Source organism: Carcharodon carcharias, chromosome 19, assembly GCF_017639515.1.
Source record: "Carcharodon carcharias isolate sCarCar2 chromosome 19, sCarCar2.pri, whole genome shotgun sequence".
NCBI lineage: Eukaryota > Metazoa > Chordata > Chondrichthyes > Lamniformes > Lamnidae > Carcharodon > Carcharodon carcharias.
In genome coordinates, this window is record NC_054485.1 from 33,617,831 (window position 1) to 33,634,393 (window position 16,563).

General features: G+C 40.8%; 1 protein-coding gene across 1 annotated transcript in view; it reads left to right on the forward strand.

Annotated features, from left to right (window-relative positions):
* LOC121291401 (protein argonaute-1) overlaps positions 1-16,563 on the forward strand; it is a 122,216-nt gene that overhangs the window by 50,961 nt on the left and 54,692 nt on the right. The window contains exons 6-11 of the mRNA XM_041212512.1: positions 116-250; positions 2,818-2,905; positions 4,662-4,809; positions 6,272-6,391; positions 8,608-8,730; positions 13,060-13,193. Of these exons, the coding sequence (XP_041068446.1) occupies positions 116-250; positions 2,818-2,905; positions 4,662-4,809; positions 6,272-6,391; positions 8,608-8,730; positions 13,060-13,193 (748 nt within the window). The remainder of the gene's footprint in view (positions 1-115; positions 251-2,817; positions 2,906-4,661; positions 4,810-6,271; positions 6,392-8,607; positions 8,731-13,059; positions 13,194-16,563) is intronic.

The following is a 16,563-nucleotide window of genomic DNA, read 5'->3' on the forward strand; positions in this document are numbered from 1 at the left end:
ATAGTTTTTGCCTGTCATTTCTGAACAGCTGATTTCAATCTCACATGTTGCACTCAGTCAATTAGAGGGACAGTCATAATAGTCACTGACCACAGTCCGTTTTTTCCTATTTTAGTGTCAGCAACAGCTTTCTACAAAGCTCAGCCAGTGATTGAGTTTATGTGTGAAGTCCTTGACATACGGAACATTGATGAGCAACCGAAACCTCTTACTGACTCGCAAAGAGTGCGTTTTACAAAAGAAATTAAAGGTAGGTTTAATCAGTTTTGTTTTTTGTTTTGGAGTTTAATCATACAGCAGGGCACACAAACAGTAATGAATGACCTTATGGAGTTGTTGGCAAGGGACAGATGCTAGTCAGGACAACTGAAGAACCCTCTGCTCCTATTTAGCTGCTTTTACAGTGATCATGCATTCATTCTATCACCTTACCACATCTTCAGTACTTTTCAATCAATGGATTATTTTTTAAAAGTGCTGTCACCATTGTAATGCACATTGTTAAAGCTAGTGCATACAGTGAAAGGTCCTACAAACAGCAAGTGAATGAAATCTCATTTATTGACGTGGTTCGAGGGATGAATGTTGGCCAAGATGCTAGAGGACTCTCTGCTCTACCGTGAATACAGTCATGCGGTCTTCTGCGTTCAATTGGCTGGCAAACAGGACTTTGGATTAATGTTACCTCTGAGGGATGTCATCTCCAACAGTACAGCAAATCCTCAGTATTGTTCTGCAAAACAGACTTAAAACGATAGGCTTAGAACTTTGGCTACTGGCTCTCACGCTTGGTCTCCCACACTCCCAGTGGCCAATGGACAGATGAAACCAAGACTGTTGGACTTGTTAGATTAGCCATTAGAAGACCCATTTCTCCCTTTTCTTGACGCGTTTTGTGACTTAACTCCAGTTACAGAAAGTTCTGTGCAGTTTCAGCACAATATTCACCAAGTTTCAGATCAAACGTACTGCTGTCACATCATTGTCTGTTGCAGAGTTTGAAAGCCAGTGGCATTATACAGTTGCAGTGGCCAGCTTGTCATGGTCACTCTGCATGTCCTTAACCCTGGAATGCACTTTGCTGCCATTTCAAAGAAATATACCAACAATTTCATCCGCAGTACACACTATGGGCAGGATTCTCTGGCCCCGCCCGCTGTCCGAATTGTCTGGTCTTGCCGAAAGTCGATGGACTTTTGGCTCGACTTGCCGAATCTCCCGCGGCAGGTCCCGCCCATGGTGAGATTAGAAAATCCCAGCCAATATCGATAGTACAGCACATTATCAGTACTCCATGAAGCATCAATCTAGATTATGTACTCAGGTCCTGGAGGGATTTGAACTCAACACCTTCTAACTCTTCTGTGAGCCAAGCAAAGTTGCAAGAGACCACATGTAAATTCCTGAGATTGTTGCGTGAAATAAACTAAATTCTACTACACCCTTATTCTGCAAAAAAATTAAAATGCTTAGTAGTAAAATATTTGTTGACTTGATTTTTGGTATTTAATATCTGTACTAAAAGTTGTCACAGACCAATGTAAAAAGTAGTAATGAAAGTCCAATTTAAAATATAGTATTTCGCATTGATGCAAAAATTAGGAATTTAGAGATGGGGAGTGTGTGGACTATTTTCAAAGGTTATGCCGCAGTATGAAACTTTCCATTTTCAAAAAAAACCTGAAACTTGGCACCTTTATGCATAGTTTGGCATCTCTTATAATGCTGCTTCTGCTTGGTCTTCAGATTCTTTTGTTCATTGTATTGTAGGAAACTGGGAGGGAAGAGGAAATAATCAGTCATGAAGCTACCAATGAGCATGTTTTATGGGAGAATAATAATCTGAGATTGAAGTTGCCTTCCAGCGTCTGTCTTTATACAGTGGACAAAGCACAACAGATCTGCTGCTTTTGTACAACAGCATTCCTCCCATGCCACAAAACTATTTATACGCTGTATAAACAGAATTGCCAGTAGTTTTTTCTCTTTAAAAAAGCAAAAACACTAACAAAAGGAGATTTCTTTGTGTTAATGGCTTCCTGTTAGCAGGTAGCCTTCTGATATCATTGCTGAATAACAAAAGGCTGTGCATATTGTCTGCAAAGCTGTTGAATGATTTATCAGGTTAAGTGGAATATTTTCCCATACCACCCACTCCTGACACAAGCACTGATGCCCTTTTATACTAAGAATCACTTAGTGGTATTGCCTTGCTGCAGTGTCTGCCCCATTTATACTGTAGGCAGAACTGACGACCGTGGGAAAACTCTACAGTTCGTTTAACATTGGGTTTGTTAGTTGACCAATCTGCCCAGGACATTCCCTGATGTTGCCAGAAGGTATACAGTGCAGCAGCTCTGAAATCTATTGTTGTCCAGACCCAAGATTGTGTGGATTTCTTGCCAACTGTACTCTTGCTCAGAGGCACCAGGGGGAAAAAAAAAGGATTTTCAGGGTTCCGTAGGCAAGAGAAAATTCACACTGCAGGGTTGCCTTCTGACACCTAGTTGAAATGCTTATTTTTCTTGTGTGAACCTTGAGGGAGAGTATCTATGGGTGATTTTTCACTGATGGGTGAGTCACTGGCAAGTCAGGTCATGTCCTCGATGGACAACCACACATGCATTTTTTGTAAAGATTGCTGGATGACAATCAGGAGCCATTCCTACCCTCCACCCAAATCAATCAGTTAGCTCAGCACAAAACAGGGATGGGACCTTTGACCTTGATTGTCAGCTTCTCAGTGCTCTGGCCATCTGAGTCATCATGGGACTTACAGTATTCTTGGTCTTGATCTTTCTGTTCTGGCCTCCACAGGTTTAAAAGTGGAGGTGACTCACTGCGGACAGATGAAGAGGAAATATCGAGTGTGCAATGTCACCCGGCGACCAGCCAGTCACCAGACGTAAGTACACATGCACTGTACTACAGTGAACTTAAAGTGGTTCACTCTGCTTGTATCTGTGAAAAACTGTCAGGTTATCTGAGCTTTGTAGAACGAATAAGAGAACAGTTTCTGAGATAATATGGAGAAAGCTGAAAATATTGAAAAGCTAAAATTAAAAACAGATGATGCTGGAAATACACAGCAGGTGTCTCATCTGAAAAAAGATAACATTTTGGTACTGACAAGTAGTTTTGCCTCTGTTCCTGTTCCACTGAGGAAGGGTATATACTCCAAATGTTAATCTGCCCTTTTGTCTTTTCAGATGCTGAAGGACCTGCTGTGAACTCCCACCATTTCTGTTTTTATTTTAACAGATAGTGCCTTCTGTCTTTCGCAAGCCACAAATCTATATGAGCGTATTCTGTAACAGTAGTTACTGGCATTCATTTACTGTCTAGTTCCGTATCTCTGTACAAGGGTAAAAGGTCTGAATACATCATAAATATATATTGGCACATGTAGTTCAGGAGTATAACATGCCCATTGCTGGAAAATGAGTTTTTTTTCCTGCTTTTCATATAACATAAATGCAATTCTAAAAAAGTCTAAAGAATAATAATCTAAAATGCAACAAGTCAGTATAGCTACACTCAGTATGTGCCATTTCTCTTTTCTGAACAGTCTGAAGCCTGCAGAAGTTTATAAAAGCTGCTTGAAATTCCTGAAATATAATAGTAATATCAACAGCTTGCATTTATGTAATGCATTTACCTGAGATATTTGAGAGGTGGGATCAATACTTAGCAATTGTGGAAAAGAGTGGTAGAAAGGTGGAGAGACTGAAGGAGAAGTTTCCAGGGTTCATGGTTCAGATGTAGGGAGGGTGTGATACAAAAGATCAGAGCCACGATAGGTGACATAAACTGGGGTTTAGGAATCCCAGAGGTTTTGGGGTGGGGCAAGGCTGTTGAATTCTTAAATGAGAACAAGAATGTTGAAATAATTTCATAGAATTTTACAGCACAGAAGTATGCTATACAGCCCTGTAAATCAATGCCAGTATTATGCTGCAAATGAGCATCCTCTCACTATACTTCATTTAACCCTGTCAGCATGTCCTTCTATTCCTTTTTCCCCTCATTTACTTAATTAGTTTCACTTAAATACATGTATGCTGTTCACTTCAACCACTCTGTGGTAGAGAATTTCATATTTTCACCACTACACTTTGTGCATAGATATTTCTCCTGCATTCCTTACTAGATTTATCAGTGTCAAATGATCTGTTTTAATAGGGATTTGGGAGCCAGTCGAGGTTGGCAAGGTCAGCAGTAATGGGGAGCACAAATTAACGGAAGGTAAAATGATGGCAGCAGAGAATAAGGTAGAGTGGAACATATTAAACCATCAAGAGGAGGACTGGTGAAGTTAAGCCTGGAGATAGTGTGAATGAGACTCCAATGCAGTGGGCTTTAGCTTAGAGCAGAGGTGAACATCGTTACGGTAATGAAAATAAGTAGTTTTGGTTATTAATAGGATACGAGGTTTGAAGCTCATTTCAGGATCCAACAGGATGCTGCATGTTGTATGCTGTCAGGTTCTGCCTGAAGGAGAATGAAATTGTGATCTAAGTTGTAGAGTTTTTGTTGTGAGTGAAACAATGGTCCTCAGCCATGCTGATAAGTGAGACGAAGCAGAGCCAAGAGCTTCAATGTTTGTGAACATCTAATAAAATGTAACCTCTGGTAAACACACATGGTTATGTTTTTCCCAGGTTCCCCTTGCAGCTGGAAAGTGGACAGACTGTGGAGTGCACAGTAGCGCAGTATTTCAAACAGAAATACAATCTTCAGCTAAAGTATCCCCACCTACCCTGCCTACAGGTGGGACAGGAGCAGAAGCACACCTACCTGCCACTCGAGGTGAGATGTAACTTCAGTATAGCTGAAGGGAGAGTTTTTACTTCAGGAATGTGAGCCAATAAGAGCACACAAATTTTAGTGAGGCCAAAGATAAGAGCCTCCAAAGCAGGAGGGGAGGAATCGGGAGCTAATTTTTTAATTGACAAAGAGCTGATCTGGGAGTGGTGCTGGAGAGTGAACTGGAGGAAAGAGTGGGGATTAATGCAGGCATGTTTGGTGACAAAATTTCTTGTGTTTATAAAAAAAAATTAAATGTCAGCATTTATTTTAATATCTTAAAGTGCGTTGCTTATGTTGTGGAGTATCTAAAAGACACTCTACCGTCAACAATAGGTAGATTCAGCAACAGTTCTTTATTTAGTACAAGTGTGCAAACATGGAAAAATGCTCTTTCAGGATGCTCTAAAAGGCATTTTGAAGTTGCACAGTTTCTGTCAGTTATATATACCATCTTTTGGGGTAACTCATTAATTCACAATGTTCTTATCTTGTATATCTAACTGTTATATTCTTAATTATAAATTAGTTTATAACATACACACAGAATGACCTGTTAATCACCTCCACAGTTCCGGAGGAATTTTGTGAAACAATCATGAAATGATCTGACAATTAGCACAAACGATGTCCCAAAGCATGTACTTTGCTTATCTATCCTGACATTTCACTGCAGTGCCTAGCATTCTGCATATCTTGACCCTGAGGTCAAGCTATCCAGTTTAATTACAGTATAACTCATAGGCCATTCATCAGCTTATTTTATCTAGACTCAAAGGTCACATTCCTTTAGCTTTATTATGGAGAGACCCATGGGCTAGTCATTAGTTTCTGGGCCTGGCCAAAAGGTCATTTGCATTTTAGGTTTCTTTTCTAAACTACCAGCACCTATATCTGCAACTTGTTCAAGCCTGCTTAATCCCATGATGGGTCCTGATATGCCTATTCACTTAAAATGGAGGTTACAGTTGATGCAGCAAGGTGCAGCACACTTGAGTTGTGCAGAGAGTAGAGGCTATGGTGCTGAAGAATAATGTAAAGTGCAGTAACATCATCTGGTGGCAGGCAGTTTGCAGTTACAGTATGATGGGCATATGTTGACATAGCTTTTGCTCCTGCTAAAATGTTTACTCTGGACTTTCCATTATAAAAAGTGGCAGGAAAATCCTGGCAGTCAGTTTATTGTCACACTGCTGCAGCCTGTGGAAGCCTTGCGTGTGTAGAACATAGCAGCTGAATAAAAATATAAAAGAAGTTTCTGAATAATTTCTCTTCCCTGACAGTAAAATTCACTGTTCTATCCTGGTATTTTGCAATGTTACACCCCTTTCTTTTCTGTCAGTCATCCAAACACATCATAGATTCACTGTAGTGGAGCATCAGAACCAAAAATAAGCCACAAATATACAATTTTACTTGTAAAGAATATGTTATACAGGACTGAAATACTTGTTTCCTTTCATAGGTGTGTAACATAGTTCCTGGGCAGCGATGCATCAAGAAACTTACGGACAATCAGACGTCAACGATGATTAAAGCAACAGCACGGTCGGCACCTGACAGACAGGAAGAGATCAGTCGACTGGTGAGTGGCGGAAAGCCCTAAAACACAGTTAATTCCTGATGCACAATTCAATTGCACCTTGTGTTTAATTCATGCGTCCTCTGCATGTTTTTTTAGGAGAATAGTCAAGTTTTCACTTTTATTTTGCCATTTAACACATGAAAGCTAGATTGTCAGTAATAAGTTAATTGACTTCATGTAATCATAGAATTTGCAGCACAGTAGGAAGCCATTTGGCCATTAGGGTGGTGTTGCTGTTCAACTGAAGCTAATTGCTCTACTCCTATTTTTCTTTTTCAAACTATCCAGTTCTCATTTAAAATACATTGTAGTCTCGCCTCTGTAGCTACTTTGTGGTAATGCTTCCAAGTTCCATTACTTATCTGTGTAAATATATTTCTTCTTACTCTCTGATCCTTCTCCTGACAGCAATTCTGAATCTATTACCTTTGTTCCAGAGGAAACAATCTTTCAGTGTTTACCATTACAATCATAATTTTAAAAACCTGTATTCAATCCCATTAACCTTCTATGCCCCAGCAAAGAAAGCACCGATTTTTCTTGAAAGCTATAACCAGGTATGGGGTATGTGTGCTCTGCCTGAAGGCAGGTCCTTGGCTCATTGTCTGCTGATGCTTCATCCTGAGCTGTTGCCTTGATAGCTTTTCAGTGGTGGAACTATAACCTATAATAGCATAAATCTAGTCAATCTTCACCATGTCCTTTCCAAGGCTATAATATTATATTAAGTACAGAACTGTAAGTAATGAGCACATTATAACCTTAGAAAGACTCCAGCACAAAACCCCTGTACTGTTATCACCCCATCATTGCCAAGCACTGCTGGCTCTTTCTATCGTAGCATGTTGATCTGACAATCCACCTCTTCATTTTCAAATCCTTGCAGGCCACACTGTACATGAAAACAACTTCCACATATTCATCTTTAAATAAACCTCCTCTCCTCGAACACCAGTCTATTTCTCATCTCTGATGCTCTCTGCCCCCTCACTGACACCTGCTTTTTCAGCCATTACATCCCTGCTTCTGAAATTCTTTATCGGCCCAGTCTCTCCAATTTGTTACTGTTACAAAGTTCTGTCGAAGGGTCATGAGGACTCGAAACGTTAACTCTTTTCTTCTCGGCCGATGCTGCCAGACCTGCTGAGTTTTTCCAGGTAATTCTGTTTTTGTTTTGGATTTCCAGCATCCGCAGTTTTTTTGTTTTTTATCTCCAATTTGTTACTTTCCTCATTTTCAAAAGTTTTCTAAAAACCTTGCCTTTCGACTGCACTTCCCTCTCCACTCCTTGATGGCCCCTAATACCTACATGCTACCTCTTAGCAACATTATCTGCAAACATGTCAGTTTCCATGCACACACTGATGATATTCCATTCAACTTATTTTTTGTTATGCCACCTGGCTGCCTATTTGACATCAAGCTTTGGATGAGATGGAACATTCTCCAGCTCAACATTAGCAAGACAGAAACTGCTTTTTTACTCATCACAAATTTAATCCAATCCCACTTATATAATGCTTATAGAAGTAAGGCTGAACTCAATGGTGCACAGAGCTTTGCTGTCCTGTTTAACCCTAAGCTGAATTACCAGTCTCACATCTGATATGTCGCTTAGACCACTTTCATTTATGCAATATTGCCGACCTTCATCCCTGCCACTATTGAAACCTTTCTCTACTCTCTTGTCAACTCTGGGCTGCATTAACTTTATTGATTATCTTTCTGGGTTCCCAAAGTAGTATCCTATATAAATTCTAACTTATCCAAAACTGTACACACCAAATCCAGTTTGGCTCACTTTTTACTTTTGCTTTGCCAACCTCCATTAGGTCTCTTCCTCCCATCGCATTAATTTCAAAATTCCTGCCTTTGCCAATCATTCCATGACCTTTGCCCAGTCTATCTCTCCAAGCCTTGAGCTAACACTCCACACTCTTGATATGCTTCTACTTGATCATTGGTGACAGCCATTTGTCATCACGCCCCACCATTCTTGGCACAATTCTTCCCGTTTTTCAAAAGTGTCCATTTCTTTCCAACTATAGCTTTAATCAGCTGCCTTAACCCTGCCCCCAAACTTCTGCTCTGTCTTGTATGCTTTTCATAAAATATTTTTCTGTAGAGAAAACAGGAAAATACATGAATGTAGGACATAAAAATCTTGCGAGCTTTGCAGCCATGAGCTTTCATGCAAATTGATATTTTATGTGCAGATGAAGAATGCCAGCTACAACCTTGATCCTTACATTCAGGAATTTGGAATAAAGGTGAAAGACGACATGACTGAGGTTACAGGTCGAGTTTTGCCAGCACCAATTTTACAATATGGTGGCCGGGTAAGTCACAAATGTGCCCAGATCTTCACATAAAGGTAGATAGGTACATGGCTCAGAGAGCAGGACAATAAAATACTGCGATTGAACTCTACACATCAAAGGTTGTTTGTGATACAGTGCCAGTAACGTGTAGAGGAGCTCAGGAGATTCTGATCCATGAATGGAGTCTATGCTTAATCCTGGAGGAAACTATTTTCTGCCCCACTGTAACCATCACTTTACTTAGAACAGACTTCAAAATAAATGGTGGACCCATTCTTTCTACATGCATGAAAATCTTAAAACTATGCAAGAGGTTAGTAGAGGGGTCGCAGGTGCATTAACATTTCCCATGACTGTCTTAAATGAACCACCCAGTATAGAACTGAGCAGTGCAGAGCAGGAAGGCCCATAGCAAGCTGATTTTGGCTGGGCAAAAGAGAAAATGTTGCAGGTACTGGCAGTCTGAAAAATACAGAAAACATTGGAAGCATTCAGGCAGTGGAGAGAACTTGAGATCCAGTTTTGAGAATGATTCCCCCATGTGCAAAATGCTCTCTCTACAAATACTGCCTGACCTGCTGAGTTTTTCAACTATTTGCTTCAGAGCCAGAAAAAAGAAACGGCAACTAATATTCCTGAACTTGATGATGTCCGGTGACCCCTGCTGTAAAATGGATGTGTGTGGGGACATCATTTAGGATAAGATTAGGACCACATGATGTTCTCACATGCTGTATCAACCTTTAAGCACAAAGAGCTGGAAACACTGCGCAGGCCAGACATCGTCTGTAGAGAGAAACAGTTAACATAGAAAATTTACAGCACTGGAATAGGCCATTTGGCCCATCATGTCTATGTGGCCAAAAAATAGTTATCCTTAATGTTTCACTAAAGGTCCTTGACCTGAAACATTAGCTGTGCTTCTCTCTGTACAGATGTTGCATAACCTGCTGAAGTGTTTCCAGCATTTTCTGTGGCTATTTTGGATTTTTGTCACCTGCAGTGTTTTGCTTTTGTTATAATGAAAAATAGCAACCTGATTAAGATAGTCAGTGCAAATCCCACCCCCATAAAAGGCTGGGAGAAGATAGAATTGAGAGTTTGGTGATATCCTTGATGTTTCCATCATCATTTCCACGTCAGAGAATTCACAGGAGAAAAACATTGATTATTTTCCTGATCTATCTTCATCAAATATTTTTCTATACCCTCCGATATGGGAGCTGAGAGGTTATACTGACAATCCCATCCATCACTCTATGTGCCAAAATGAGAAAATTTAAATCTAAATGGGCTTTAGGAACAGCCTGCTGGAGAATGCAACTCTTTTATTTATTCTAAATAAATCTGGGCTAATCCAGCTCCTCCTTGAAAATTCTGGTCATTGTTTTCAAATTTCAGGGAGCCTGTGCCCCATATTAAGTCAAATATTCTCCCTATCTTTCATCCTTAGAGTACCCATGCTACTTAGCTTGGGTACTCTGTTCCACAATGCCCACTCCTTCACTTGCAATTCTCTACAGTTCACTATTCAATTCCTCTATCTTGGCCTTTCCCTCTCTGCTTTCAAAAACCACCAGTTTTTGACTTCCCCATCCTAGCATCTCTCTTCTACTTACCTTTTCCTTGTGATTGGTGACCATTTTATACATTTCATCCTTATTGTAAGACAGTTGAGACTTTTTTTCTGCATTTGAAGAGTGTTGTATAATGCACTTTTTGATGATGTTGCTGTACTATGGACAGGAATTGCTTCCAAAAGACTGTTTTGCACTTTTTGGGCAGAATTTTCTGCCTGTTGGGCGAGCGGGCCCAACCCAATCTTTGGCGGGTGGGGAGCCGATCCCCGCTGGAGAAGCGGGCCCCACCACCATTTTACGTGGGCAGGCCAATTAAGGCCTGCCTAGCGCGACGTCCGCCGGGAAGCGCTTCCTGTACAGGCGGGGGGATTCCCCAAAAACGAGAGTGTGGTTTTTGTGCGCATGCGCTCAAAAGAGTGCACATCTCCCTGAGGCTAAGCACTGCCTCATGGAGATCGCTTCCACTTTTTTTAAAAAGACTAAAAGTAGAAATAAAAAGAATCCTTAACATGTCCCCCTCATGTGACAATGTCACATGAGATGGGACATGTTCATAAATTACAGTAAAACTTTATTAAACTGTTTAAAACCCTGCATGAAACCTCATCCCACCGGTGGATGAGGTTTTATGTTTTTTCTGTTGCCCGCCGGGGCTCCTGGACTGCCCACCAACCTTAAGGTTGGACAGGCAGGGCCTTTAATTATTTAAATGATCCTGTCAACAGCCTCAATTGGCCACTGACAGGTCGGCGGGCGCACAACTGATTTGGCTGTGCCCCTGCCTTCCTGAAAATTTAAATGGACAAGGATGACGTCAGGGGTTCGCCCAATGCCATCCCGCGTCACTTTACACGTCGGCAAATGGGCCCCGCCCCCTGCTCACTGGCAGAAAAATTCTGCCCTTTGTTTCTGTATGCGTCTGGTTGTCACCATCAGTTCCTTGAAATGAGGATGTCTGCAATGGATGCCTTAATGATTTGTCTGTCCTTGGGTGTAGGCCGATCCTGGAGCCACAGGTCTTTTGGCAGAGGGGCCAAAAATTACTTTGAGTAAGGGGGATTCTTGAACCAGGGTTCTGCCCTGTCCTTCCACTCTTGTTGCTTCTCCGCAGCAGACTTTATGCATTTGTTCTGACTGTGTTGCAGCTTGTTGGATGAGGCCCCATCACATGGCAGGTTTTGTGACAAGTTCCTTCCACATACCAATGTCAATTTGTCCCTTTTCAATGAAGCCTTCAGAGTGTCCTTAAAATGCTTTCTCTGTCCTCCATGGGATTCTGTTCTATGCTTAAATTGTGAAAAGAGAATTTGCTTTGGAAGCCAATTATTTGGCATGCAGATGCAGTATCCAGACCAACAAAGCTGATCTTGCATGATCATGGTTGGGTTGCTGGTTGAATTGGGTCTCGTACTGCCCAAGCAATCTAGAATGTCAGGGAAAATTGCGATTTGTAGCATCAGTTCCTCTATAGGTTGCTGAATCGGGACCCCTGTTGGCACTAGATCAATTCAGAAAAACACACACTGACAGTGTCAGCTCACAGCAAACCCATTTCCTCCTTATGCTAATGTTACTGGCTGGTGTTGTCACATTCAAATCTGCAAGAGACACAATGGAGCCAAAAGCCCAGTAGGGGAGAATTCAGATGGGAGAAAACCTGTAAATATAAGTGCTGAGCATACAGAGGGGGAGGGGAGCAGCGAGTTAAACTAGACAATATAAGCATGTAGATTGCCCACCTCTGACTGAGATGGCCATTTCTTTGGATCCCATTGATGCTCAAGGTTGGATTTCACTGGTTCGGTGCTAAATGGATACCAGACCTCACTGTGGTATCAAGATTAATTTTGGATATAGCAAGGTTATAACTGTCCCAGCTAGTTCGGCTGACTGTAAACATACCTTATGTTATATATCAGCCCTAATCCATGCTAATCATTTCTCTCTCACCTTTCACCCAAATAGACTGGGAAATGGCATTAGAAGATTGTGTCATTAAAAGAAAATTGAAGCAAGTTTGTACCTTATGACATGTCATTCTCTGGGTCACCTGAAACTAATATGCACAGAGCTCAGGGTGCTTGTGTGCAGACTGAGAGATTCAGTGCTATTCATATTACAGGATTATATTATAGTGTTTTCAGTGCGGCTACAAGCTCCCTTTTCTTATACCATTTCTTATCACTTGAGTAATATACGAAGAGCTGTTTTTGAAAAAAGATATTAAATTCCCAGATGTATAGTATAAGAACCAGCTTTTTTGCTTTAGGTAGCCATCAATGTCCTTTTATCACAGTAAAATATTAAAGCATTTATTAAGCTCAAATGTACAGACACTCAGACTTTTTGGAGTAATTGGAGGATCAAACACAGCATCACAGAGTAGAGAGACACAGAGAAAACTGGATTTGGAGGCTTCACTGGGCTGCATGTGGTGTTTGACCAGTGTGCAAGTAGCCAGGAGAGAAATTTGAAGATGGGAGAGAGTGATACCTGAAATGCTGTCTAGTGATTAGGCCAATTTAGCAGTCAATCCAAAGTGTATTGTTGAATAATTAGTTGCCTCCACTTTATATCACACCTGTTCAACCAGTGCTGTGGACTACTATAGAAAGGCAAAGAGGCTGAAACTTTCTGTGAATGCCTATAAACATTACAATGGTCTCTCAGAATGGTGCTGTCCATCAAAATGTAGTAGTGACATTGCAATTAAAACAAAAACCTACAGAGTTCCTCTTAAATTGTTTCTTTTCTTTGTGTTTCACAGAACCGAGCAATTGCTACTCCAAATCAGGGAGTATGGGATATGCGTGGCAAACAGTTCTACAATGGGATAGAAATCAAAGTCTGGGCCATCGCCTGCTTTGCACCACAGAAGCAATGCCGGGAGGAGGTGCTGAAGTATGGAGGTTTTCATCCTGTATATAACAAAAAGAACAAACTTGCAATTATATAGTGCCTTTAACATCCTGGGGATGTGCCAAAGCACCTCCAGTGCTTTGTAAATAATAGTAATTGATGTTATGTAGGCAATGTCCTACAAAAAATGTGATAAATAACAGTTAATCTGTTTCTGGTGATGTTGGTTGAGAAATGAATATTCGCCAGGACACTGACAAAAGTCCTCTGTCCTTGAATAATACTTTGTTATCTTTTATATCCACTTGAACAAGCAGAAAGGATCTTGATTTTAACATCCAATCCAAATGACAACACCTCCAACAATGCAGCATTCCTATTTCACCAAAGTGTCATAGAATTGTAGAATGATGCAGCACAGAAGGAGGCCATTTGAACCATCAAGCTTGTGCAGGCTCTATGGAAGAGCTATCCAGTTAATTCAGTTTCCCTGCTTGTTCCTCATAGCCCTCTATTTGTTTCCCTTCAAGTATTGTTCCAGTTCTCTGATAAATGTTGCCATTGAATCTGCTTCCACTATCATTTCAGTCAGTGTATTCCAGATCACCACAACTCGCTGTGTAAAGAAAAAATTCTTTCTCATGTCACTTCTCGTTCTGAGCCTTCTGCAACTTGAAATAGTTTCTCTTTATGTGCTCTTATCAAAACCATTCATAACTGTAAAGACCTCTGTCAAATCTCTTAACCTGCTCTGCTCTAAGGAGAGTAACCACAGCTTCTCCAGTATTTCCATGTAACTGAAGACCCTCATTCCTACCATTCCAGTGAATCGCTTCTGCGCTTTTCCAATGCCATGACATCTTTCCTAAAGTGTTTGACAAATCTCTTGGAATCTCTTGAGAACGTAACTGGTAAGATGAATGTGGGGAAAGCTATAGAAGTAGTGTATTTGAATTTTCAAAAAGCATTTGACAAGGTGAGACACGAGAGGTTATGACACAAAATTAGGACTTATGGGATCGGTGGTAATATAAACACAAATTGAGGCTTGGTTAATGGACAGGAAACAGTGAAGGAATAAATGGGATAATTTTGAGTTGGTGGGCTGTAAATAGCAGGGTACCATAAGGATGCATACTTGGATCTCAGCATTTATAATCTGTACCGATGACTTAGATGAGGGGACTGAGTATAGCTTTTTCCAGGTTTACTAATGATACAAAATTAGGAGGCAAAGGAAGCAGTGAGGAACATGTAACAAGACTTCAGGGGCATGTGGACAGGTTGGCTGAGTGGGCAAAAACATAGCAGATGGAATACAATGTGGTGAAGTGTGAAGTTACCAATTTTACTCAGAAAAGCAGAATATTTTTAAAATGGCGAGACTGGGAAAAGTTGGCATTCAGGGGGAACCTGGGTATCTTTGTGCATAAATACCAGAAAGTTAACTTATAGGTACAGAAAACAATTAGGAAATTAAATAATATGTTAGCTTTTGTTACAATGGATAAGATTATAAGAATAAAGTTGTCTTACTACAATTATACAGGCCACTGTTGAGGTCACGCCTGGAGTACTATGTGCAGCTTGGTCTCCTTACCCAAGGAAGGGCATACTTGCTCTAGAGGGAGTGCAACAAAGGTTCGCTAGACTGGTTCCTAGGGTGAGGGGATTGTCCTATGAGAAGAGATTGAGTAGAATAGGTCTATATTTCCTTGAGTTTAGAAGAATGAGAGATGATCAAATTGAAACATAAAAATTCTTAAAGGGGCTTGACAGGGTAGGTGTAGAGAAAATGTTTCCTCTGATGGGATATCTAGAACATGAGGTCACACCCCTTGTCAGAACAAGGGGTCAGCCATTTAAAATTGAGGTGAGGAAAAAGTTCCTCAAAGGGTTGTGAATCGCTGGAATTCTCTACCCCAAAGAGCTGTGGATGCTCAGTCTTTGAGTGTATTCAAGATAAGTGTCAATAGGTTTTTGGTATTTAAGGGATATGGGGATAATGTGGGAAGGTAGTGTAGAGGTATAAAATCTTTCTTGATCTTGTTGAATAGCACAGCAAGCTCAAAGGGCCAAGTGACCTACCCTAGTTCCTGTTTCGTATGTTCTGCTTTTGGTCCTAATTATCCCTAATCAGCTCCTTTGAATATGCTATTTCCTCTTAAGTATTCGTAAAAGACTTATGGGTTTCCTTTTATGTTAACTGATACTCTCTTTGCCCTTCTTATTCCCCCTTTTTTTTTACAGATTTCCTCTGTACTTTCTATATTCAGCTTGGTTCTCTACTGTATTATGAACCTTAAGTGTTGAGCCCTGCTTTTCTGTCTCATTCTAACCTTTATCTCTTTAATCATCCAGGGGACTTTAGATTTCAATGCTCTTCCTTTTTCTCCTTGTAGGAATATGTGTACTGTGTACTCAAACCATTTCCCCTTGAAGTAAAAACAGAAAAATGCTGGAAATACCCAGCACATCAAGCAGCATCTGTGCAGAGAGAAACAGAATGAATGTTTCAGGTCGATGACCTTTCATCAGAATTAGGAAAGTTAGATGCGTGATAGATTTTAATCAAGTGAAAGGAGGAAGAGTAGGAAAAAGAATAAAAAGGAAAGTCTATGATTGAGGTGCAAGACCGGAGAGATGATGGTTTCAGCGGCATAGGAACTGAGGCGTGGGCAGAGTTGTGATGTTGCTGAGTTTTACTATTTTTTGGTAGCTTACCCCGAGTAGTGTAGTTTGCATAATCACCACCTGTCAACCAGCCCAGATCTTGACTGACATTCAACTTGATTTCAGCAACTGGCTGGAACTGGTAAAAGACATCTCTTGTCTCCACTGCTCCAAGATCTTATAGGAAGCATGGGGAAGACATAGCCTCCCCCAAGCTAGAATAAAGGATATTGCTGGGCTAGCGAGAACAGAATTGTGCAGAGAAACTAATGACCTGTGGTACAGTAGAACATGACTTGATTTCATGGTTCTCATCCCAAATTTTCACTTCAGTGTTCTTTATTTTCTGCCTGTTACCCAGTTGTAAAACTTAATCATGGATTTTACTTTGAGTATCTGCTGAGCGTTAGTATGCAAATCTAACACGTGCCTGGGACAATTTTCTACATTATACTCTTTAATTGTGAGTTAATGGCCTAGATCTTCCGGTCAGCCAGCAAAGCTTTTACCAACCTGACGATACTGCCCATTTCTTCCAGGATCTTCTAATCCCAGCAGGAGAAGAAATGAGCTTCTCCCAGTTTAGTCCAGCAGATCGTAGTAGGCAGGGGAAGGAGAGGACATGCCCCCTTTTTTATGGGACCAGCTGCTGTATTTAGATAAGTTGTTAAAAGTCTGGTCTATTAATGAATGAGTGTGGGTTAGTGGCTGGGAGAGTGTATGAAATGGTGGCTGGGTG